The sequence below is a fragment of the Bos grunniens genome, chromosome 3 (genome assembly GCF_055505025.1).
Source record: "Bos grunniens cultivar Pamir isolate PY7600 chromosome 3, Bosgru_T2T1.0, whole genome shotgun sequence".
Lineage (NCBI taxonomy): Eukaryota > Metazoa > Chordata > Mammalia > Artiodactyla > Bovidae > Bos > Bos grunniens.
In genome coordinates, this window is record NC_141167.1 from 109283857 (window position 1) to 109309374 (window position 25518).

The window sequence follows — 25518 nt, forward strand, 5'->3', positions numbered from 1 at the left end:
AGGATAAAAGAGCTTTTCAATGACTCAGTCAAGGCAGTTTAGCAGGTCTCTAGATTCTGCTGGGTTGGTCAAAAAGTTCATTCAGATTTGTCCATAAGATGTTATGGGAAAACCCAAATGAACTTTTGGCCAACCCAATTGATATTACATGGTTTAGGGAACATGATACTAATCTGTGAGGAAAATCAGGAAGACCTGAGATAACTGATCAAACAGAGGCAAAATCTCTTTGAGTAGACATGATCGATACCAAAGTGTCTGTTAGGTCATCTTCTCTTTCATGAAGCTAAGTTTCTCTATTTTTCCCATGATAGGAAATAGAAAGTTCTCCATCCAGAGGAGAGAGCTGTATTACACACATGACTGCATCTGCCAGCAGGTTCTCTTCTAGCTAATCCTACCTGTAAGGCCACCCCTGTAAACTGATGCACCTGCTTTCCCCTTGGGTAGAAAGAGCATACCACACAGAGAGGCAACTCTTGAGCCTGTTTAACATCTACTTTATTAGCAAGCATAAATGCAGACACATAACAGGTACTCAACTCAGTCTCAGAGCCTGAAGTTTTTAGTTTGTAGAACCAAGCCATGATTCTCTCCTTAGTATCATTCTGTCTTGCATCAGACTTACAGACCCTAAAATCTGAGTTGACAAAATTAAAATGATATCATCCAATTGGCATGAGGCACAACGATGGATTCCCCCAAATTCTTTCTGCATCTCTTCCTTTCCCTTCTAGTCTCAGGTCCATACATTTTTCCTGGGGAAATTAAAATACATTTGTGGGATTCTTCTTGTTAAATGCACACCATGTTGGCAAGTTGTATATGGATAGTCAACAAAGGTATTTTATTATGGGCATTCAGAGGGTGTGATATTTCTTTTCCAGGTGTCATGAAAAGGTCTAGGATTACAGGATACTGCTCTGCTCTTGAAAGAATGTGTCTGTTTCTATCAGACCACAGGAGAATAGTGAGATGTTAATTGTTGAAGGTTAAGAAAAAGTGTTGAAGGCTTGAGAAAAAGCATTCAAAGAGCTTTCCCTCAAGTTTCATCTCATTATTTACCCATATTCCCCTTCAAATGTTCCTTTTGTTGTCTCCTTCCTTTCATGTTCTTTACAGACATGTAGGTTTGGTCTTAGAAATGTCCTGTAGTGGTCAAATGAACAGACCTGGGGATCCCAGGCTGGTTAAAAAGAAGCAGGAGGGGCCAGAATCAATGCCAGAGGGTCAGCAGTGAAGAGCAGGTGACTGGGAGGTCATCTTCCTTGGCAAGAGAGAATTCAACAACTCATATCTCCAGGAGGTGATGGGGGTGCTTGGCTCTGAGAGCAGAGTGTTCAGATTCTTGCTTAGGGGCTGAGGGAGTGGGAGCTGAGCCTGCAGGCCCAGCACTTGCACTAAGCCATTTGAGACCAGGAGAAAGCAAAGGACACTCAGGCCCTGCTGGAGTCAGGCCAAACATCAAATGTCAGGCTGCCCTTCTGTAAAGAGAAGAAGAATGTACAGTAAGGATGGGGACAAGTCAAGAAGGGATTATTTCATTCAAGCTCAAAAAGATCAAGAAAGAAGACTGGTTCCCAGAATAGGAAAGGGAGACCCTCCCAGATCCTAATCACATACCTATCTCACACTGATGTGAACCACGTCAGAATCTAGTTCAGTGCCCTAGACATATTCAACCAGCTCCCATGTGAGTCACAAACCATATTCACTTATATTAGCACTTCTCACCCTCCACAATCACAAAGCTCTTCGAGAGAAATGGAGCAAGTATCTCCTTTTTACTAGCTAAGATTAACTAGCCTCATAATGGCAGGCTCAAGATTCAAACACTAGTCTTCCATGACTAAAGCCCTCCTTTTCTGGGCAGTAGCTGCTCTTCACATTTTTTATCATCTCTCAGCTCTTACACAATTCCCTGAGTAGGTAACCAGGCAGCCCTGCGTGCCACATCCCACACTATTACAAAGCTGGGCTTCAGAGTTGTGACTCTCTTGAGTCAGCCACCCAAGGGCTATGCTTAGCATTTCCTGACTCATATGGGGACAAGTTTTCTGCCTTTACTCTCCTGTGAAGTGAAAGTTAAAGTTGCTCAGTCATGTCCAACTCTTTGAGACCCCATGGACTATACTGTCCATGGAATTCCATAGGCCAGAATACTGGAGTGGGTAGCCTTTCCCTTCTCCAGGGGATCTTGCCATCCCGGGATCAAACTCAGGTCTCCCACATTGCAGGCAGATTCTTTACTAGCTGAGCCACAAGGGAAGCCCAACAGTAGAGGGAGGTCTACAATTTACAGCTGGAATCCTGGCTTCTCTGAAAAGACACTCTCATGGATATTCACAAAGAGCCCCCTCCCCCAGCCCCATTCCCACAGATCAATTTAAAATCTGGGTAGTGACAATAGGTAGAAGGAAGTGGGACCATCTCCTACAGTTCTAACTTACAGTTTGAGACCTGGGGTCCTCTAAGTCAACTAATCCTGGGCTGAGCCAAGACTGGTCATTTTAGTTCTGCTCCATCATTTGAAAACAATTTTTATGATTTTGGAAAGTTGCTTCTTTTCTCTGACTCTTACTCTCTTCAGATTTAATATAAAGGTGTCAATTCAATAATTTTCAAAACCTCTTTTGTTCTCACATGCAATAACTGAATGGTATGGGATTTTTAAACTATTATTATCATTCTATCCATGACTAGGAGTCTCAAGTAATCCCTTGAAGTAACACAAAGTAGCTAACTATTATGGGCAGCTGCGCAGCAGTAGTAGAATAACACTTACCCTCAGAGTTCACACCCCACCACCCGCTTCTTCACCTCCCTCCATGCCAGTCCCCAAGGGTTCAATCTACGGAGCTTACCCAAGCAGAATACAACCACATCTTCCTTGTGGTTGCAGTCATGATACCCCCAGGACCTATGCTGACACTGCTCCAGGGACTGCTCTTCCCCTTTGCAATGGACATCATCTAGCCAGATGCGCCCATCTCCAGGGACAAACTTCTTCCGTGCTTTGGCAGGTACAAAGATTGGCTTTCCACAGCCCAGTTGCTGGCACACCACCTGCTCCTCCTTTTTCGCCCAGCCGTCATCACAGACAGAGCCCCATATGCCCTTATGCAGCACCTCCAGTCTTCCAGAGCAGCTGGTGTCTCCATTTACCAGCCTCAATTTAAAGGGATCTGCAGGGTCAGGGGATGGAGTGGGGCATGGAAAGAAGGAAAAAAAAAAAAAAAAACATCATCTACATCCTCATTCAAATCCCATCAGCACTTCTGAAGCTCTCTACCTGCCTGCATTTCTGTGATAATAGCCCTTGTTCTAGTTTCCAATCCATGTGCCCCAGGTCTGTTTCTTAAATAAGACCTTTTACTTTCCCATCTAGTTTATAAAAATCTAATACTTATGAATAACTTTCTAGTAGTTTTTTTTTAATTGAAGAGTTCAACAAGTACATGGAATTGTGTGTCCTATCCCTATTATATACAATTCAATATAATTATATTTTATATTAATCTAGCACTTAATACTGGAGAAGGCAATGGCACCCCACTCCAGTACTTTTGCTTAGAAAATCCCATGGACAGAGGAGCCTGGTGGGCTGCAGTTCATGGGGTCGCTAGAGTTGGACACAACTGAGTGACTTCACTTTCACTTTTCACTTTCATGCATTGGAGAAGGAAATGGCAACCCACTCCAGTGTTCTTGCCTGGAGAATCCCAGAGAGGGGAAGCCTGGTTGGCTGCTGTCTATGGGGTCGCACAGAGTCAGACACGACTGAAGCGACGCAGCAGCAGCAGCAGCAGGAGCAGCACTTAATACTGTTTAAAGCATTTTCATGTACAAAGGCAAGTATCATTAGCTACATTTTAAAAACAAGAGAATTGATGAGCAGCACAATTAAATAGCTTTGCCATGGTTATTTGCTCCATGAGTGCTGAGCTTAGTCACTCAGTCCTGTTTGACTCTGCTCCTCTGTCCATGAGGATTCTCCAGGCAAGAATAATGGACTGGGTTGCCCTGACCTCCTCCAGGGGATCTTCCCAACCCAGGGATTGAACCCAGGTCTTCCACATTGTGGGCAGATTCTTTACCATCTGACACACCAGGGAAGCCCAAGAATTCTAAAGTAGGTAGCCTATCCATCTCCAGGGGATCTTCCAGACCCAGGAATCAAACCAGGGTCTCCTGTATTGTAGTCAGATTCTTTACCAGCTGAGCTACCAGAGTAGTTCTTTATAAACACTGATTAAATAGAACTCTATTTAATCAAATTCATGAATAAACCTAGTCACTGGACTTACAGGTATTACCTTCACATTCGACCCATGTATCCTCATCATGGGTGCAGTTATTATACCCCTCAAGCCCAGAAAGGCAGTGTTGAAGGTCTTCTTCCCGTCCGGAGCATGATACATTGCTCAGCCAGATGAGTCCTTGGCCCTGGGTATCCTTGTCACAACATCTTTTGATCAGTGTGGCCTTCCCACACCCCAGTTGCCGGCACACCACCTTCGCAGCTGAGAGATGCCAGCCTGCTTTGCACACGGTGCCCCATTGCTTTTGGTGCTTCACCTCCAAGCGCCCCTTGCAGCGCCCAGGGCCACCAACCAGCCTCACAGTCTCTGGAACTGTGGGAAAAGAAAGATTAAGTTTCTGCTCCCTGCAAGAACATAGCCTTCCCACATAAGGGGGCTCCTAACTCTGAATCTTTCTCAGAAATAAGAATGAGACGTCAGCATTGGGCACAAACATTTGGTGACTGTTTGTCTAATAACAAACTGTGGGATAACAAAGAGAAACATAGACTAGTCCCTTAGGCAAATCACAGTCTAATGGAAAAGTAGATAGACACGCAGAAAATTATTAATGCATAGACAGCAAATATATGAATGGAATAAAGAAATATAGCAATTATATGTATACAATTGTTGTATATGTGTGTGTGTGTGTGTATGTATTGGCTTCCCAGGTGGCTCGGTGGGTACAGAATCCACCTGCAATGCAGGAGACTCAGGAAACCTGTCTGGGTTCAATTCCTGAGTGGAAAAGATGTCCTGGAGGAGGGCACGGCACCCCACTCCAGTATTCTTGCCTGGAGCATCCCATGGACAGAGGAGACTGGCAGACTACAGTCCATAGGGTCACAAAGAGTCAGACACAACTGAAGTGACTGAGCATGCACTCATGCATATGTATATATACACAATTCTTGTGTGTTGGTTTCCTATGAGCATCTCCTGTCTACCTAACTAGATGATAGACTCCTTGAGAACTGATAAACTTACATTATATTTTGGGAGCTCATTTCTTCCCCATAACTCCATCTGAGCTTTAGATACATATGTTTAGTGGTTATTAGATCTGTGCATATTTGTGTGTGTGAAGAAGAGAATCAGGTTCTTGGATAGATTGAAACTAAGAAAAACTAAGATTGAAACTAAGACAAAATCATTAGGTCAATCAAGTGCGTGCTAAGTCGCTTCAGTCATGTCCAACGCTGTGTGACCCTATGGACTGTAGCCCACCAAACTCCTTTGTCCCTTGGATGCTCCAGGCAAGAATACTGGAGTGGGTTGCTGTGCCCTCCTCCAGGGGATCTTCCCCACCCAGGGACTGAACCCACGTCTCTAAGTCTCTGCATTGGCAGGTGGGTTCTTTATCACTAGTGCCACTGCTCAACCAAGGAGGAGTAACAGTTCTAGATGAGGATATGTTTGTCTCCAGGGTCCACAGTTGAGAAAGAGTGGGAAGTAAAGGACAGGAATCAGTTAACCATTAGTTCATGGTGGAGAATAAAGATAAAGAGGACAAAGACTGGTCATGCGGGGTATGGGCAGTTGGCATATAGTCTTTGAGTCCTGCCATACTCACTCTCACATATTGCCCCTGCATCCTCGCTGTGGGAGCAATCAAAAACGTCTTCCACCCGGTCACATTCAATCAATTCATCCTCCGTCCCATTGCAGTTGACGTCTTGGATGAAGATTTTTTGTTTTTCATCTGCCAGTGGCTTATACAAATTACCACTTGGTGTCCCCTTGGCTGCTCCACAGCCCAGCTCCCGGCACACCACTTCCACGTCTTTCATGTTCCAGCCATTGTCACACACAGTGCCCCACTCGCCATTCCGTTCCACTTCCACCCGCCCTTCACAGCGATGGGGACCTCTCACCAGTCGCACTTTGGGAGGAGACTCTGCAAAGAAATGAGATATTGGTTGGAGATTAGGAGTGGCCCAGAGAGTATGTATGCAGTGTTTTGGAATTCTTCTACCACTTTCAGGATGTGGAAAACTGAAGGGTGAGAAAGTGGGGGTCAAAAGGGAAGACAAGGAAGAGGAGCTCCAGGACTCCATCTCTGAGTTCTGGTTCTGCTACACTCTTGTATTATTATTATTATTATTTAAACTGTATTTTCATTTGGCCCTTTGCAAAACTTGGAAAAACAGGCTTAATATCCCTACCTTTGGATTTGGTACAAATTAGTGCTTCATATGATTATTTCAAAAGTATATTTTCTAACAGGAATTAAGATGCACCATGCTATAATGATCATAAATACGTTGCATAAAATTTTAGTTTGTCTTATAATTACCTTTCTGCCAAATAAAGTATAGCATATATATATGCATTTTGTGTGAAATTTGAACAAAATCTGTATTTCAGCTAATAATACTGTATCACAAGTTAGCTCCCTGTTTGTTTGTTTTAACAACATAGTATTCCTTTATATTCTCAGAATTGGATTAGAACTTTCAAGCCTCATTCAGTTTTTTTTAAAATCTAAGATAATAAACTTTCTAGATTACCAGAAGTGATCCTAGAGGCCAAAATATGTGGAACTATATCAAAGTTTTGAGTGAATATAAATTAGAAATCTAGCATTCTATTCATACTAGGTCAAACAAGTGAAGGCAAAAAGTCATAAGTGTTTTAGCTAAGCAAAAAATTATATATTTTCTAAAATATATATATTATACAAACTATATATATATATGTATACCAAGGTTTTTCTACTATGCTTGATAAAGGCTTGAGAGAGAACATCAAAAAAAAAAAATGATGGAGAAACTGGAAAACGTAAACTAAATGAAACTAAAACATGAAGCACTGAACATGAAATAGAAAAATTGAAACAGACCAGATAAAAGTAAAAGGTCATCATATATCCAGTTGTTTTTAAACATGGTGGCTCATTAGAAATGCAACTGGAGCTTTGGAAATAAAAAGCAGTCCCTCAGAATTTGCATTTTTCAAAAATTTCCAAGATAATTCTAATATGCATCTGGATTTTGAAAAGTGACTACAGGTTTTTCTATTAAAAGGTAGTTTTAGTGATATGGAATTCTTATATTTTTCTGTTGACCAGAAAAATGGCCAATGGTATTAAAAAGCCACTAATTACACAATGACAATAACAAAAGATGTTTTAGTTTCACAATCAATAGCCAGACAAAAAATAAAAGATAACTACAATTGCAAGGCATTATAGAAACATGATTAACCTAGCAATATAAAAAAATTACATATAATTTGGGGAGTTAAGTAGAGTGCTATGATAAGTGTAAGTGCATACATGCACATGTTCTCATCCACCCCGTCAGTCTAAGTCTTGTGGTTGGTGTATTTAATTCATTTACATTTAAGTTAATTTTCCATATGTATGATCCTGTTACCATTTTCTTAATTGTTTTAGGTTTATTTTGTGTATGTCTTTTCCTTCTCTTGTGTTTCCTGCCTAGAGAAGTTTCTTTAGCATTTGTTGTAAAGCTGGTTTGGTGGTGCTGAATTCACTTAACTTTTGCTTGTTTGGAAAGCTTTTGATTTCTCCATCAAATCTGATTGGGAGTCTTGCTGGGTAATGTATTCTTAGTTGCAGGTTTTTCTTTCTTCACTTTAAATATATCATACCATTCTCTTCTGGCTTGTAGAGTTTCTCTTGAGAAATCAGCTTACAACCTCGTGGGAGTTCCCTTATATGTTATTTGTCATTTTTCCCTTGTTGCTTTTAATATTTTATCTTTGTCTTTAACGTTTGTCAGTTTGATTACTATGTGTGTGTCTCAGTGTGTTCCTCCTTGAATTTATCCTGCCTGGGACTCTGCACTTCCTGGACTTTTTTAACTATTTCTTTTCCACGTTAGGGAAATTTTCATCTACTTTTCAAATATTTTCTTCGGTCCTTTCTCTCTTCTCCTTCTGGGACCCCTATAATGCAAATGCTAGAGTGTTTACTGTTGTCTCAGAGGTCTCTCAGTCTGGTATTCATTGTTTTCATTCTTTTTTCTATATTCTGTTCTGTGGCAGCGATTTTCACCATGAAGTCCTCCAGGTCACTTATCTGTTCTTCTGCCTCAGTTATTCTGCTACTGATTCCTTCTAGTGTATGGTTCATCTCTGTTGGTTTTTTAGTTCTTACAGGTCTTTGGCAAACATTTTTTCCATCTTCTCCATTCTATTTCTGAGATCCTATGATCTTTACTATCATTATCTTCACCATGATTATTCTGAATTCTTTTACTGGAAGGTTGCCTATCTCTACTTCCTTTAGTTGTTTTTCTGGGGCTTTATCTTGTCCCTTAATCTGGGACATAACCCTGTGATTTTTCATCCTGATTAACTTTCTGTAATGTGCTTTTCATTCTAGCCACTGTGGGATTGTGGTTCTTTGACTACAGATTGAACCTATTTCCCCTGCACTGAAAGCATGGAGATGTCTAGATATAATTTGGGCTAAACAACCTGACTCTCTCTCTCAGTATCAGTGATCCACTCCCAACCACCCTTGCTACTTCTCATGACATTTTCCATGTCCAAGAACCTGGCTCAGAAGAAATACAGAGAGTGCTGAGTAAGGGAAGAGTCAGAGCCTCAAAGTCTCAGAGCCCTAAAACTGGGTCTAGAAGACTGTACGTGTTTGGAGTGGGAGATGGGCTTCACAGAGTCTCCAGGTAAATTCTTTTTTTTTATTTTTAAACTTCCTTATGCATTTAGTTTATTTTTTAAACAGCAATTTGTGCTGTATTTAAGTCATTTACATATGTGTGTGTTACCTGCTAAATTAAGAATCTTTGAATGTCAAGAAGCAGATATTATTCAAGTCTCTATATTACCCAGAGTACCTCCCAGTTCAGTTCAGTTAACTTCAGTAGCTTAGTCATGTCTGATTCTTTGTGACCCCATGGACTGCAGGACGCCAGGCTTCCCTGTCCATCACCAATTCCCAGAGCTTGTTCAAACTCATGTCCTTCGAGTCAGTGATGCCATCCAATTATCTCATCCTCTGACATCCCCTTCTCTTCCTGCTTTCAGTTTTTCCCAGCATCAGGGTCTTTTCCAAGGAGTCAGTTCTTTGCATCAGATAGCCAAAGTATTGGAGCTTCAGCTTCAGCATTAGTCCTTCCAATGAATTTTCAGGACTGATTTCCTATAAGATTGACTGGTTTGATCTCCTTGCAGTCAAGGGACTCTCAAGAGTCTTCTCCAACACCACAGTTCAAAAGCATCAATTCTTTGGCGCTCAGCCTTCTTTATGGTCCAGCCCTCACATCCATACATGACTACTGGAAAAACCATAGCTATGACTAGTTGGACCTTTGTTGGCAAAGTAATGTCTGTGCTTTTTAATATGTTGTTTAGGTTGGTCATGGCTTTTCTTCCAAGGAGCAAACGTCTTATAATTTCATGGCTGCAGTCACCATTTGTAGTGATTTTGGAGCCCAAGAAAATAAAGTCTGTCACTCTTTCCATTGTTTCCCTGTCTATTTGCCATAAAGTGATAGGACCGGATGCCATGGTCTTAGTTTTCTGAATGTTGAGTTTTAAGCCAGCTTTTTCACTCTCCTCTTTCACTTTCATCAAGAGTTTCCCCAGTTTCTTTTTGCTTTCTGCCATAAGGGTGATGTCACCTGCATGTGGTGGTGGTGGTGGTTTAGTCGTTAAGTCGTGTCTGACTATTGCAACCCCGTGGACTGTAGTCTGCCAGGCCCTCTTGTCCATGGGATTCTCCAGGCAAGAATACTGGAGTGGGTTGCCACTTCCTTCTCCAGGTCCAGGTAAATTCTGAGGAAATCAAAACTTAGACATGAAGTACAGAGGACTGTGTAGGGAGACAAGGGACAAGCCTATCAGGAAACAAACTTCTGGATACTACATTCCAAGTACTGTTTTATGAACACAGAGAACAGTGATGATCAAGATAGTTAGCATTGCTGTCCTCAAGAGGATTCTATTTAATAGGCTTGAAGCAATCCCATCAAGTCCTCTCAGCCCAGAGAGATATAGTGATAAAGAAGATCTAAGTTTGCCAAGCCTTCAGGGAGAGGACTGTTGTACCTGGAGGGACAACATTTGGACTTGTGGCTTGTGGTTTATCAGACTATGAACAGTATATGAAAATATGGGCTACAATGAATGACTCAGATACCTATAAGAATGAACTACAATTGCTCAAGGCCCAAATTTCTAATGCCTATATATATATATATGTAATTGTTGTTGTATTCCTTTATTCCTTTCATATATTTGCTTTCTATGCATTAATAACTTTCTGTGTGTCTATGTCCTTTTCAATTAGACTGTGATTTGGCTAAGGGACTAGTCTATTATATACATATATATTAATATAATATATACTATATATATAATTGTTGTATATGAATACATGTATATATATATATATAGGATTCCCAGGTGGCTCAGTGAGTTCAGAATCCACCTGGGTTCAATCCCTGGGTGGAAAATATCTCCTGGAGGAGGGCATGGCAACCCACTCCAGTATTCTTGCCTGGAGCATCCCATGGACAGAGGAGACTGGCAGACTACAGTCCATAGAGTCACAAAGAGTCAGACACAACTGAAGCGACTGAGCATGCACTCATTCATACATATATATATATACACAGTTGTTGTGTGTTGGTTTCCTATGAGCATCTCCTGTCTACCTAACTAGATGATAGTCTCCTTGAGAACTGAAAAACTTACATTATATTTTGGGAGCTCATTTCTTCCCCATAATTCCAACTGAGCTTTAGATACAAATGTTTAGTGGTTATTAGATCTGTGCATGTTTGTGTGTGTGAAAAAGAGAATCAGGTCTTGGATATCAGGTTCTTGGAATCAGATTCAGGTTCTTTGTTTTCTTGAAACAAAGAAAAACTAAGATTGAAACTAAGAGAAAATCATTAGGTCAACCAAGTGTGCATGCTAAGTCGCTTCAGTCGTGTCCAACGCTGTGTGACCCTATGGACTGTAGCCCACCAAACTCCTCTGTCCATTGGATTCTCCAGGCAAGAATAGTGGAATGGGTTGCTGTGCCCTCCTCCAGGGGATCTTCCCCACCCAGGGACTGAACCCACGTCTCTAAGTCTCTGCATTGGCAGGTGGGTTCTTTATCACTAGTGCCACTGCTCAACCAAGGAGAAGTAACAGTTCTAGATGAGGATGTTTGTCTCCAGGGTCCACAGTTGAGAAAGAGTGGGAAGTGAAGGACAGGAATCAGTTAACCATTAGTTCATGGTGGAGAATAAAGATAAAGAGGACAAAGACTGGTCATGCGGGGTATGGGCAGTTGGCATATAGTCTTTGAGTCCTGCCATACTCACTCTCACATATTGCCCCTGCATCCTCGCTGTGGGAGCAATCAAAAACGTCTTCCACCCGGTCACATTCAATCAATTCATCCTCCGTCCCATTGCAGTTGACGTCTTGGATGAAGATTTTTTGTTTTTCATCTGCCAGTGGCTTATACAAATTACCACTTGGTGTCCCCTTGGCTGCTCCACAGCCCAGCTCCCGGCACACCACTTCCACGTCTTTCATGTTCCAGCCATCATCACACACAGTGCCCCACTCGCCATTCCGTTCCACTTCCACCCGCCCTTCACAGCGATGGGGACCTCTCACCAGTCGCACTTTGGGAGGAGACTCTGCAAAGAAATGAGATATTGGCTGGAGATTAGGAGTGGCCCAGGGAGTACTCAGGTATGTATGCAGTCTTCTTGGAATTCTACTACCATTTTCAGGATGTGGAGAATTGAAGGGTGAGAAAGTAGTGGTCAAAAGGGAAGACAAGGAACAGGAGCTCCAGGACACCATCTCTGAGTTCTGGTTCTACTACACTCTTTTATTATTATTATTATTTAAACTTTTTTTTTTTTTTTTGGCCCTTGGTGAAACTTGGAAAAACAGGTTTAATATCCCTACCTTTGACTCTGTATTTGTGGCCTGTGGTCTTTCAGACTATGAGCAGTATATGACAACATGGGCTACGTGGAACAACTCAGACACCTCTGTGAATGTAATACAATTTCTTAGGACCCAAATTTCTACTACTTTGTCTCAACTCTGCACAAACTCCCTAGAACATGGCATCAACCCCAGAAGAAGTAGTTGGGTGAAAGACATCTGACCTGGTTGATTTTAAGCTGCATTGAGAAATTTCTATTTGATTTATTAATTTTTTCTTGTTTCTCTCCTCTTTTCTATAATTTCTTGAGGGAAATTACATGAGGAATGGAGGTTAGAGACAAAAATTAAAATTGAACTATAAAAAACTAAGAAAAGTTACCATTGTTGCACTCTGAAGTTTAAGGCATGTGTATATAATTCAAGAAAAGTTATCTAGAAATAACTTCTGGATCATTGTAAGTACGATTAGAGTTAGGATAGGCATTACTGTTTGCTCTAGCAAATATTCGATATCAGGATCATGCACAGGCTATTTTATTTTATTCTGAGTTATAAAATTCTGGGCTTATTTTTTATTTGGCCATGCCACATGGCATGTGGGATCTTACTTCCTCAACCAGGGATCAAATCCAACACCCTGCATTGGAAGCGTGGCATCTTAACTGCTGGACCACCAGGGAAGCCCTCAAATTTTGGTTTTAAATAAGTTTTCCTTTTCCATGGAGTAGAGGACTAGATCACATTGTAGGAGAGAAGAAATGTGTTTAAGAGAGAGAAAGAGAATATACATCAAAGAAGTGCAGCTAAAGGGAAAAGAAGGGCTGAGAAGATTTAAAAGTTAGAGAGAAGAACAAAGGAGCTCATCAGGGCAGTTGTGTCCTAGACAGTGTTTTAGCCTACTTTATTAGCTGAGGGCTTGAGAGACCCAGGGTGGGTCCTCCCTCCCTGGATATAAAGAGAGCAGCTGTCTCCTGGCACTTGCAGCAAGGCATAACTCTGGAGGCCAGAGAAGAAAAACCAGGTCATCTGGAGTATTGGACTGGGACCCAGAAGCAGCATTTCTTTAAGGAAGCAAATTGATCAAGCAGGGTGTAAGATCCTCCACATTCATAGCAGAGTTGCAGCTGCCCCTCTTTCATAAAGCCTCTACTATCAAGAGAAAGAATAGGTTGAAGAGACAATGTCAAAGAAACTCGTAATCCTTAACCAGTCCCCTTGATTTTTGGACCACCAGAGGCTTCCTCTTCCACAGACTAATTCTCTTTGTGCTTCCCCATTCTCTCCTCAGTTGAACTGTTTGTGCTCTGCTGAAAGTCTCCTTGAAAAGGTGGGCAGTGGCCACTGAAATCCAGCCTGCACTCTGCTGATGAAACCATGAGGTGCACACAGGCTGGTGCATTTCTAGTTCAATGATAACATTAAAGTTGGCAGAGAGACCAGGAAGTAGTAGAATATAGAAGGGCAGAAGAAAGTTTATTTCCCAGGAGGTGAGGTATCTTCTGAGCCTGAAAGAAAACCATCTGCTTTGTTACATAATGGAGCTAGAGCTGGGCTAACATCTTGGGTCACACAGGCCAAATGGAAAGGAATCCCTTTGCAGTATAAACCATTCAAGTTTTCTCTAAGTTTTGGAAGTGGAAATCTACCCATATAAGACTGGTGGGTTGGGAAACCAGAAAGAAAATCTACTGGGGCTCTTTTGAACCACAGCCACTCTCCCTGGCCACAGGAAATCAAAATTTCCACTCTCCAGAGCTGAAAGTCCACCCTCTTAGGACCCCAAAATTCTTACCTAGAAGTCCAGGTCCAGTGCTAAAGGCTGAGCAAATAAAAAAGAAAGAAAGAGAGAAAGAAGTGAATGAGATCAAGTAGTCAATTGCCAAAGCTTTGTTCAAAAACACAACTCTCTAGAAAGTTTTCTTGAACTTTGTGAGACAGAGGTAAATACACAGCCTCCAAGGTTAGACCTTGTTGAGACCTTCTCCTTCTTCTTCTTCTCCTAGAATGACCAGGCTAAAAAAACACATGGAAACTAAGAGCCAAAAAGATCCATTCTACCATGGCTTATTAGACTTATCATGTTCCCTTTCCATCTGATGTTGGCTCTACCCCAGGCATGGATAGATTTGATTTTCGATTTTAATCTATTAGATTGATCAGTGATGACCACCTAAACTAGAAGTGTGGTGATGTAGTATCTGAGTCCAACAGGAAAACATGTTGGAGGTTTCTGGGAAAATGTGTTGGGGCCAGTGTGAGAGAAGCAAGAGAGACTCCATCTGGAAGCCTGTCATCCATCTTAAAGACTGGATGTGAACTGGGACTGAACCCTGCCCAAGAGTGAGAAAACCTTTGCTAGTGAAAACCAGGTCTGCTGGAGACTTCCTTCCCTACGGATGACAAACGGAGATTGTAGTTGAGGTCAGACTGCCCCGGTTAGATTAACCATGGAGATATCCACCTTGATGTATAATCATTGCCCCCCCACCCCCCTTAACCTTAATTGTTTGTTCTCCTAGCACCTATTTGTTGTAAAACTCAATCATATACAACAAAGAGGTTGCTAACATGTAACCAGTCACATAGCGGTGGCAGGGGTCAGGTGGGGGGGTGTATAAAACTGGGCCTCTCAGAAACATCAGGGTCCTTGTTGGGAACTATTCCCCTTGGACCTGCTGGCATAATAAACTGTACTCCACTCTCTTGAGTGTCCTCTGAGGTATGCTTTGCAACTCCGGATTCCACAACAGATGCATGGTTGGGGAGGATAAAGATGTCTTGAAAGGCATATGAGAGGGTAACAAGCAGGAAGGCTAGTGGTCCCCAAGTGGAAGAAATAAACTACAAATGTCAAATGTTTGTTTGTTTGTTTTCCTTCTCTATACAAAATTAAAAGGAGGGTTCTTTTAAAATTCTGTGTTGCCATGACAACACCTGGTTCCACCTGAACTTAACTTTTCTCAAACCTTGAGCTAACCAATGCATTTTTCTTATGGAAATGTTTTTCTTAAGCTATGTTAATGTATTTACCTTATTTATGTTTCTTCAAGTCTGTTCACCAAAGACTCAGAACCCATAATGGCTCAAAACATCAGTATATTTTACTCATGGAAGTGTTCCCCTTCAGATGTCTATGTCAGAAGCTTTCTCTATCTCTTTTATACTTTAATAAAACTTGATTACACAAAAAGCTCTGGCAACCCAGCCTCATCACTGGCCCCAGGTTGAATGCCTCTCCTCCAGAGGCCAAGAATCCCAGCATCATTCACAGTTCATAGCAGCAACCTTTCACATAAAGGAAAATGGCAGTATTTTTCTGTGTTCACTGACACTGCATTTAGACAATGGTGAGCAAACTTTTGTGTGAAAGGCCAAATAGCAAATATTTTAGGCTTCATGGGCTATACAGTCTCTGTTATAACCAATCAGCTCTGTCAATGCAACCATATACATGTAAATGAATAAGCCTGGCTGTGTTCCAATAAACCTTTATTTATGAACAATTAAATTTAGATTTTGTGTCATTCTCATGTGCCACAAAATATTATTCTTTTGACTTTTCCCACAGTTTAAAAATGTAATATCCATTCTTAGTTTGCAGGCTGTAGTTTGCTGAACCTGGTTAAGAATGCAGAAAGCAGTTCTATGCTAATTCCCAAACTTCCAGGTTTAAGTATCAGCACATCTTTGAATGACCAGAGTTTCTTCCTACAAGATCTCTTTGTAATCAGACTCATCTACTCATTAGGCTCCATCCCAATGCAAACTTTGAGAGATGGTGAAGGACAGGGAAGTCTGACATGCTGCAGTCCAGGGGGTTGCAAAGAGACAGACACGACTTAGCTACTGAACAATAGCAAATGCTGTACAGAGAGTGCTGTGACTATCAGTGGTCTCTGAAACCCAGTATTTTGAACTTCAAAACTCATCATCCCCCAACACCACCCCATCTTATAGAATCTTTCTGAAGAAGTTATATCATTGGACTTCCAGCCTAGAGCTTTTTAGGCAAATCCATCTATTTCATTGACTTGTCCTGGAATATTTTCTTCCAAATATTTGCTTTGCCTTATGATCCACTGCTGGGCATACACACTGAGGAAACCAGAAGGGAAAGAGACACATGTACCCCAATGTTCATCGCAGCACTGTTTATAATAGCCAGGACATGGAAGCAACCTAGATGCCCATCAGCAGATGAATGGATAAGAAAGCTGTGGTACATATACACAATGGAGTATTACTCAGCCATTAAAAAGAATACATTTGAATCAGTTCTAATGAGATGGATGAAACTGGAACCTATTATACAGAGTGAAGTAAGCCAGAAAGAAAAACACCAATACAGTATACTAACACATATATATGGAATTTAGAAAGATGGTAACAATAACCCTGTGTACAAGACAGCAAAAGAGACACCAATGTACAGATCAGTCTTATGGACTCTGTAGGAGAGGGAGAGGGTGGGGAGATTTGGGAGAATAGCATTGAAACATGTATAATATCATGTATGAAACGAGTCGCCAGTCCAGGTTCGATGCACGGTACTGGATGCTTGGGGCTGGTGCACTGGGACGACCCAGAGGGAGGGGAGGGGAGGGAGGAGGGTGGAGGGTTCAGGATGGGGAATGTGGGTATACCTGTGGCAGATTCATTTCGATATTTGGCAAAACTAATACAATATTGTAAAGTTTAAAAATAAAATAAAATTAAAACAAAAAAAAGAAAAAAAAATAATTGGTTGATAACAACATGATTCAAAAAGACTTTGTCTGCAATTGCCTAAAACTCAAGGTTATATCATGCATAGCACTCTACAAGTCTAATAAAGAACAGAAAGCATGTATATACGCAAAGGAAACTGAATGTGAGGAGCCTGATAGGTGTGAAAGTGACAGAGCCCAAAGGTGACTTGAGAACTCTGTAGTGGGGTTGATCACCATGAGTATCACAGATCAGAAAGACTTCATGAAGGAGGTGCAACTGAAGATAAGCCTAAGAGATTCAATAGTAACTTCACAACAGGAGGTGGGGGACTATCTGCTAGGTAACATAAGGGGTGTATGGGCATTTAGGACTGTGACCAGCACTGTGCATAGAACACACAAATGCCCAACTGAGAGGCCGGTAGGTTTCAGTGGTATACTGGATCATCAGGAAAATTAAAATGGATGTAACTGATTAGGGAAGGGACCTAGCAGGCTCTTTTATCTTGTGGAAAGGCTCCTAACAAACCTCTGAGGAACATAACATTACTTCATAGATGAAAATGAGATTTCTGAGGGCTATGATAACTTTAAAATTCAGACAGCTAAGAAATCAAAGAGCAAAAACTGAAATCCAGATCTCTTTGATTCCAAAATCCCAAAATACTGTAAATTAATCTGAGCAACAAGAAACTGGGAAAAACTAGGGAAACACATGAAATACATTTGAGAGGAATCAATATGATCGATGAAAGGTGTTTGTCCTGCAGTTCTTCTTCCTTTTCTTGCTATTACCCATGGTCCATTTATTTGTCTTTTTATAAATAGTGCATTTAGGAAAATTTGTGTGAAAAAGCAATAGTATAAACTATTACTGAATAAATAGTGTGAATATAGGGAAATATAAAGTTTTCTAGTAATCAAGATGGATTATAAATTGAGTATAGATTCCAAGAAGGCAATGGCAACCCACTCCAGTACTCTTGCCTGGCAAATCCCATGGACGGAGGAGCCTGGTGGGCTGCAGTCCATGGGGTCGCTAGGAGTCGGACACGACTGAGAGACTTCACTTTTACTTTTCACTTTCATGCATTGGAGAAGGCAATGGCAACCCACTCCAGTGTTCTTGCCTGGAGAATCCCAGGGACGGGGGAGCCTGGTGGGCTGCCGTCTCTGGGGTTGCACAGAGTCGGACACGACTGAAGCGACTTAGCAGTAGCAGCAGCATAGATTAAGTGGCTTTGGGGATTTAGAATAATTACCAGATATAGAGAAAGGAGGAGTGTAGGGAAGAGCCTTTCCCTGAAAGATACCTAGATCTGTACCAGATGGGCAGTTCCATAGTACTCTGAAGCCTGGACCCAAAGGAGCAGAAATACTCACCAAAGATCAAGAAGAAAAACAGAGCCATGTCCCAGATGGCTGAAGATAGTGAACTGAAATAGAAGGCTGGAAGGAGGCCCCACAACAGGAATATGCAGCTTTGGTTGAAAGTGTGCTGTGAGAAGGGAAGGAGGCAAGTCTTGTCTGCAGCAGAGGCTTTATCAGATGACTAGAAACCAATGGGCTCAGAGGTCAGGACTGATAGAGCTGGACTTGCTGAATTCAGCATGCCCCAGAGGAAGGGAGGTGGCCGGAATTGGCAGAAAGATGAAGAAAACAAACAAAAATCCGAAGCTGCTACGCTTTGGTTCTGCTGTAATCCCAGCTCCATGGAGCTCTGCTTTAGTCCCCTCATTATGTAAACAAGGAAAACAACTCCCATAAGGAAAGGCAAGTACCAAGAATAAGGGCCATTTCACATTAGAAGATCAAGCAATGCTTGATCCTCATGTATGGTTTGTGGGGGTTAATAAGCCAATTTCAATTCTTTCCTTCCAGATGGAAGTGACTGGAAAATATAGAGGCCAAAGATCATAGAACAATTCCAAAGTTGCCCTTGAAGCCACCATAATCCAGAGTCAGGATGGCAATCCAGAGTCAAGATGCCAATCTTTGCAAATATGGCTTGATTTATTTCTCTCAAACCAGCTTCTCCAGTGCTAAGTAGAGGGCCTAGTACACGGATCTGCTCTTCTGTGCTTGTCCTGAATTATGCCCATCTTTGGAAACTGAATGGAAGCAGGTTCTTGTCATAACGAAATCAGGTTGTTCTTAAGTCTAAGATATGATGGACAGGGAGTTCCAGAAAAACATTTACTTCTGCTTCATTGACTACGCTAAAACCTTTGCGTGGATCACAACAAACTGGAAAATTCTGAAGTGCGAGACCCAGACCACCTTACCTGTCTCCTGAGAATCTTGTATGCAGGTCAAGGAGGAACAGTTAGTATAGGACAGGGAGGTATATTCAATATTTGTAATAATCTATAAGGGAAAAGAATCTGAAAATATATATGTGTGTATAAATGAATCACTTTGCTATACAGTTGAAACTAACACAACATTTTAAATCAACTACACTTCAATAATAATAATAGTGAAAAGAAAAAACTAAACAGCCTCTTGATGAGGGTGAACAAGGAGAGTGAAAAAGCTGGCTTGAAATTCAACTTTAAAAAAACTAATATCATAGCATCTGGCCCCATCACTTCATGAGAAATAGATGGGGAAACAGTGACAGACTTTATTTTCTTGGGCACCCACTGTGGGTGGTAACTGAAGCCATGAAATTAAGATGCATGCTCCTTGGAAGGAAGGTTATGATCAACCTAGACAGCATATTTAAAAGCAGAGACAGCAAGGTCGTGAGGCAAGGAGCGGTAGGTTTGCAGCCGCCATTTCTTCCGCCTCCGGTCTCTGGATCTTTTGTAGAGCGTCCAACAGCGCTATGTTGGGACAGAGCATCCGGAGGTTCACAACCTCAGTGGTTCGTCGGAGCCACTATGAGGAGGGTCCAGGGAAGAATATACCATTTTCAGTGGAAAACAAGTGGAGATTACTAGCTATGATGACTTTGTTCTTTGGGTCTGGATTTGCTGCACCTTTCTTTATAGTAAGACACCAACTGCTGAAAAAGTAATCCATGAGACAGATAGGAAGAGGAGCATATTAAGAGGTGCAGTCTCTTAAAAGGATCAATCCCTTGAATTCAGCATCCTAGATATGTTTGTAAATAAACTTACAGCATAAATCAAAAAAAAAAAAAAAGCAGAGACATTACTTTGCCGACAAAGGTCTGTCTGGTCAAGGCTATGGTTTTTCCAGTAGTCATGTATGGATGTGAGAGTTGGACTATAAAGAAAGCTGAGCACTGAAGAATTATTGCTTTTGAACTGTGGTGTTGGAGAAGACTCTTGAGAGTCCCTTGGACTGTTAGGAGATCCAACCAGTCCATCCTAAAGGAGATCAGTCCTGGGTGTTCATTTGAAGGTCTGATGTTGAAGCTGAAACTCCAATATTTTGGCCACCTGATGCGAAGAACTGGCTCATTTGAAAAGACCTTGATGCTGGGAAAGATTGAGGGCAGGAGGAGAACAGGATGAGATGGTTGGATGACACCACCGACTCAATGGACATGAGTTTGGGTGGGCTCCGGGAATTGGTGATGTACAGGGAGGCCTGGTATGCTGCAGCTCATGGGGTTGCAAAGAGTCAGACATGACTTAGCGGGTGAACTGAACTGAACTGCTCCTTGGAAGAAAAGCTGTGACAAACCTAGACTGCATATTGAAGAACAGAGACATCACTTTGCCAACAAAGGTTCTTATAGTCAAAGCTATGGCTTTTCCAGTAGACATGTACAGATGTGAGAGTTGGACCATAAAGAAGGCTGAGTCCCAAAGAATTCATGCTTTAAAACTGTGGTGCTAGAGAAGACTCTAGAGAGTCCTTGGACTTCAAGATCAAACCGGTGCATCCTAAAGGAAATCAGTCCTGAATATTCATTGGAAGGACTGATGCTGAAGCTGAAACTCCAATACTTTGGCCACCTGATGTGAAGAACTGACTTATTGGAAAGACCCTGATGCTGGGAAAGACTGAAGGCAGGAGAAGAGGATGACAGAGGATGAGATGGTTGGATGTCTTCACTGACTCGATGGACATGAGTTTGAGCAAGCTCTGGGTGTTGGACAGGGAAACCTGGTGCACTGCAATCCACGGGGCCCAGAGGGTCAGACACAACTGAGCAACTGAACTGAACTGAACTGAACTAATTGTAATAGCATGTAAACACAGCTATAAGAAAGGAAAGTATAAGAAACTTTGGGAACACAATTAAAGAAATGATCACCTTTCCTTGGGGCTAATAATAGACTTCACAGAAATGATGACAGTTGAACAGGAATTAAAGAATAAATAGAATGGAGAATCAGAATGAGAAAAGACTTTTTTGTACAAATGAAACAGCATTACCTGTTTAAGCAATAAGAACTACTATGGAATGACTGAATCACAGACTGTGTGGTGGTCAGATGTCAGGAGACACTGATGTTCAATTTTAAAAACACTAGATGATATAAAAGTATTAGTAGGGTCCAGATGATGAAAAGTTATAAATAGCTTTGTAAATGCTTATTACTTACATTCTACCTTCTGCAGATTCTGAAATGATGCAGTAACAGACATAGAATTCAGAAAAGGCTCAGAATATTAGCTTTACTGTTGAGGAATCTACATTAGGTTGCAACTGGGATCCAAGACCCTATGCATTTATCTTTATCCTTCAGGAGTCACACCTGCCCTACTGATCACACATGAAGGAGAAAAGACTTCATATATCCTGAGGGCAGACAAATCCACCCGAGAGCTCAAGCTTCAAGACCGAGATATATTTCTCCCCAACTCACACAGAAAATTAAGCGAAAGAAAAGGAGAGAAAAATAAAGATGAAAGTTTTTTCCAGACTATAGTATTTTATTAACAGAGTCAAGAACATGAGGAAAGAAAAAGGAAGCTTTTTTGGCCTTGGCCAGAAAGAGCACTATGCTACACACACACACAGAAAATGAAGGACCATATGCATTTTAGAGGGCTTCCCAGGTTGTGCTAGTGGTAAAGAACTCACCTGCCAATGCAAGAGACATAAGAGATGTAGGTTCAGTCCCTGGGTTAGGAAGATCCCTTGAAGGAGGGAGTGGCAACCCACTCCAGTACTCTTACCTGGAAAACCCCATGGGCAAAGGAACCTGGCAGGCTACAGTCCATTGAGTCCCAAAGAGTTGGACACTCCTGAAGTGACTTAGCACAACACAGCAGCATGCATTTTGGAACATTCATTCTGACTGCAATGTGGAGGAGGAATTGGGATGGGGAATGTCTGGAGCCAGGAAGATTCATGAAGAAACCACTGCACCAGTCCAGAAAGTACAGAAGAGAGTCTAAACCAACAGGATGGTAAGGGGAGTCCAGGGGAGGGGATGGATATGAGAGAGAGTTAATTATAAAATCTACAAGAAGACTTTGCTCTTTGAGGAGTAAATGATCATTTAAGATGATTTTCAGACTTCTGAAAGGAAAAAATGTGACAGAGGTGAAAATAAAGATAAATATCAGCAATAGTAGGTAGAATCTAGACACTACATCTGCTAGTGTTTTGGGGGTGAAATGGAGGATGAGTTGCTTAGCAGGAGCCAGAGAGGTTGGTTGGACAGGAAGCTTCTGAAAGTTGGTAAGGGTCTAATGTAATCACCTGAGAGGAAAGGGGGCCCTGGTAAAGACAAGTATTGGACTGAAAGCTTGCATTTGTTAAGCAGCATCAATATGCCCTGCTGCAAGGTCCTTTCAAGCAGCCATCAGAGGGTCCGTGAGAGATTATCAGCCTGCCTGATTCAGAGTTGGAGTTGTATAAGAAAAGTATGTTGGGAGTCTGACACAGTCAGGGAGTTTGAAATGAGGAAGCAACTCAAGTGGCCCGCAAGACTTAGATATCAGGAAATGGGCTGATAAAAAGTGAAAACAAAAATAAGTGGTAGGAGAGAGGATCTCACTAAGGAGGGCTGGGGAAAGGAAAATGTTAGAAAGTTCAAGGCATGGAAAGTTTTCAGAGATTTGGAGAGTGGTATTTATGGTTTTAGAGGAGAAATAGTTCCGGACAATGACAAGTTTCAAGTCAGGAGACTGAAAGAGAGTGAAAGTAGAAGTTTCAGAAGCTGAGGAGTTTAGCGAATTGAGAATGGATTATCAATGTGAGGTCTACCCAGGTGAGGGAGATGGAGTGGGATGCAGGGAGTGGTAAGCCTATGTGGAAGTAGATAATTATCTGGAGAACATCAGTATATAACAACATAAGAGTACAGAAGACTCTCTCTGAGTACTCTAGTGAAGGATAAGCTCCAAGTTCAGCTGGTTTAGCATCAAGGTGTGGAGAAGGCAATGGCACCCCACTCCAGTACTCTTGCCTGGAAAATCCCATGGACCGAGGACCCTGGTGGGCCGCAGTCCATGGGGTCGCTAAGAGTCAGACACGACTGAGTGACTTCACTTTCACTTTTCACTTTTATGCACTGGAGAAGGAAATGGCAACCCACTCCAGTGTTCTTGCCTGGAGAATCCCAGGGACGGGGGAGCCTGGTGGGCTGAGTCGGACATTACTGAAGCGACTTAGCAGCAGCAGCATCAAGGTGAAATCCCTCTGAAATATAACTGAGTCTGTCAATTATTAGTGGTCTCTATGAGAACAGGAAATCACCTGAGCTGTTGCCCAGGAATTCCCAATGTTTGACATGCAATAAATGCTTGTTGACTCTGAATGAATAAATGATTATAGTGGCAACCAAAGAAGACCAGTGAGCCTTTAGAATCATAAGAAACATCATCTCTTGTCCATCATGTCCACGCTGTCTTACATGGGCTGGGAGACAGGGGCTTTAGGGTCTCTAAGAGAAAAGCCTGGCAGGAAATAAGTATTCTGTCTATCTGGGGTTTGTATTATGAAAAGACAATCTGAACAGCTAATAGGCTACTAAGTCAACCAGGCACCCACAACCATAATAATGGGATAGGCTATTTTTCCAGAAAGACTCAGTCCTGGCACTTGTGCTGGGACAAGGTTTTTAACATGCACCTATCATGTATGGATGTGAGAGTTGGACTGTGAAGAAGGCTGAGTGCCAAAGAACTGATGCTTTTGAACTGTGGTGTTGGAGAAGACTCCTGAGAGTCCTTTGGACTGCAAGGAGATCCAACCAGTCCATTCTAAAGGAGATCAGATCAGCCCTGGGATTTCTTTGGAAGGAATGATGCTAAAGCTGAAACTCCAGTACTTTGGCCACCTCATGCAAAGAGTTGACTCATTGAAAAAGACTCTGATGCTGGGAGGGATTGGGGGCAAGAGGAGAAGGGGACGACAGAAGATGAGATGGCTGGATGGCATCACTGACTCTATGGACATGAGTCTGAGTGAACTCCGGGAGTTGGTGATGGACAGGGAGGCCTGGCGTGCTGCGATTCATGGCGTCTCAAAGAGTCGGACATGACTGAGCAACTGATCTGATCTGATCTGATCTTACACAGAATTACCTTTAGAGCTGGGTGGGACTGAACCCACAAGTGAGAGCCACTGTGGTCTGCTTCCTGGGTGAGAAAAGGTGAAGACTGACCTTCTGAGATGGTTGTCTGAATGACTGGGGCTCTTTCAAGCTGCCTTTCTATGGTAAGGCAGGTCATATATTTTGGGGGGGGGGGGGAGGCCGGGGATCTAGAAAACAGGATCCTGGTAGGATTGGCTGCTCTTTTCTGTGTTCATCTGTAAACACCTGTAAATATAATGACACCATTGATTCCTTCTGTTGCTCTCATTTGTTTACCTGCCTCCCTTCCCCATAGTGACCAGGATGAAGAGGAGCTCAGAATAAGGAAGATCCAGGACTTGGGATTCAGGGAACTTTAGCACAGTCTTCAGGTATTTAGAAGAAAATTATTTTACGTATCCTGAAGAGATAAAAAGACTTACATATGGATACTTCCTAAAAGCATTTATTTTCAACTCATCATGAGAAAAATCTGAAGACAAAGTAAGTTGTTTCAGAGGACCTATAATTGCAGGTGTTTTTTCATGTGGTATCTTAATAGATTCCATTACTTATGGTTAGATGATTATTCGGAGAAGGCAATGGCACCCCACTCCAGTACTCTTGCTTGGAAAATCCCATGGACGGAGGAGCCTGTTAGGCTGCGATCCATGGGGTCGCTAAGAGTCAGACATGACTGAGCGACTTCACTTTCATTTTTCACTTTCATGCATTGGAGAAGGAAATGGCAGCCCACTCCAGTGTTCTTGCCTGGAGAATCCCAGGGATGGGGGAGCCTGGTAGGCTGCTGTCTATGGGGTCGCACAGAGTCAGACACGACTGAAGTGACTTAGCATAGCATAGATGATTATTATTATTTTCTTGTCACCAAGTCTCAAAATTGCAAAAACATTCTAAAAACGGTCAGGAAAAAGATCCTAAGGCTTTCTTAAAATATCAGCATTGCCTCTGTCAGGCTGAGAGCCCTTGTGCATGCTAAGGGACAGGCAGGGCACCTGAGCTGTGGCCTCCCTCAGGACATGACAAAGTCTTAATGGCCTCTCACTCCCCAGGTACCTGAAGTGAGAAATCCAAGAGAGAGGAGAATGGGTGATGGCAGCCAAAAGAGCAGAGTGCACAGGGAGGAAACCCAGTAAACTTGAC

General features: G+C 42.1%; 2 protein-coding genes across 4 annotated transcripts; one reads left to right on the plus strand and one right to left on the minus strand.

Annotated features, from left to right (window-relative positions):
• Positions 1 to 484: 484 nt before the first annotated feature.
• LOC147376742 (CD5 antigen-like) lies at positions 485 to 18432 on the minus strand. Of its 3 annotated transcripts, none has more exons than XM_086393489.1 (7): positions 18287 to 18432; positions 13987 to 14013; positions 11609 to 11932; positions 5878 to 6201; positions 4317 to 4628; positions 2865 to 3185; positions 485 to 1484 (listed from the first exon to the last, which is right to left on the minus strand). In XM_086393489.1, the coding sequence occupies exons 1-7, from the start codon at positions 18312 to 18314 to the stop codon at positions 1465 to 1467; spliced, it is 1356 nt and encodes a 451-aa protein (XP_086249615.1). In that variant the 5' UTR covers positions 18315 to 18432; the 3' UTR covers positions 485 to 1464. The 3 variants fall into 3 exon arrangements, with proteins under 3 accessions (XP_086249615.1, XP_086249614.1, XP_086249616.1); XM_086393488.1 differs by having other exon boundaries at positions 4317 to 4634; XM_086393490.1 differs by lacking the exon at positions 13987 to 14013 and having other exon boundaries at positions 4317 to 4634.
• A 1211-nt stretch (positions 18433 to 19643) lies between these two features.
• On the plus strand, positions 19644 to 20053 carry LOC147376743 (cytochrome c oxidase subunit 7C, mitochondrial). The gene has a single exon (XM_086393494.1). It carries the CDS (start codon positions 19734 to 19736, stop codon positions 19923 to 19925), a length of 192 nt encoding a protein of 63 aa, XP_086249620.1. The 5' UTR covers positions 19644 to 19733; the 3' UTR covers positions 19926 to 20053.
• The last annotated feature ends 5465 nt before the right edge of the window (positions 20054 to 25518 follow it).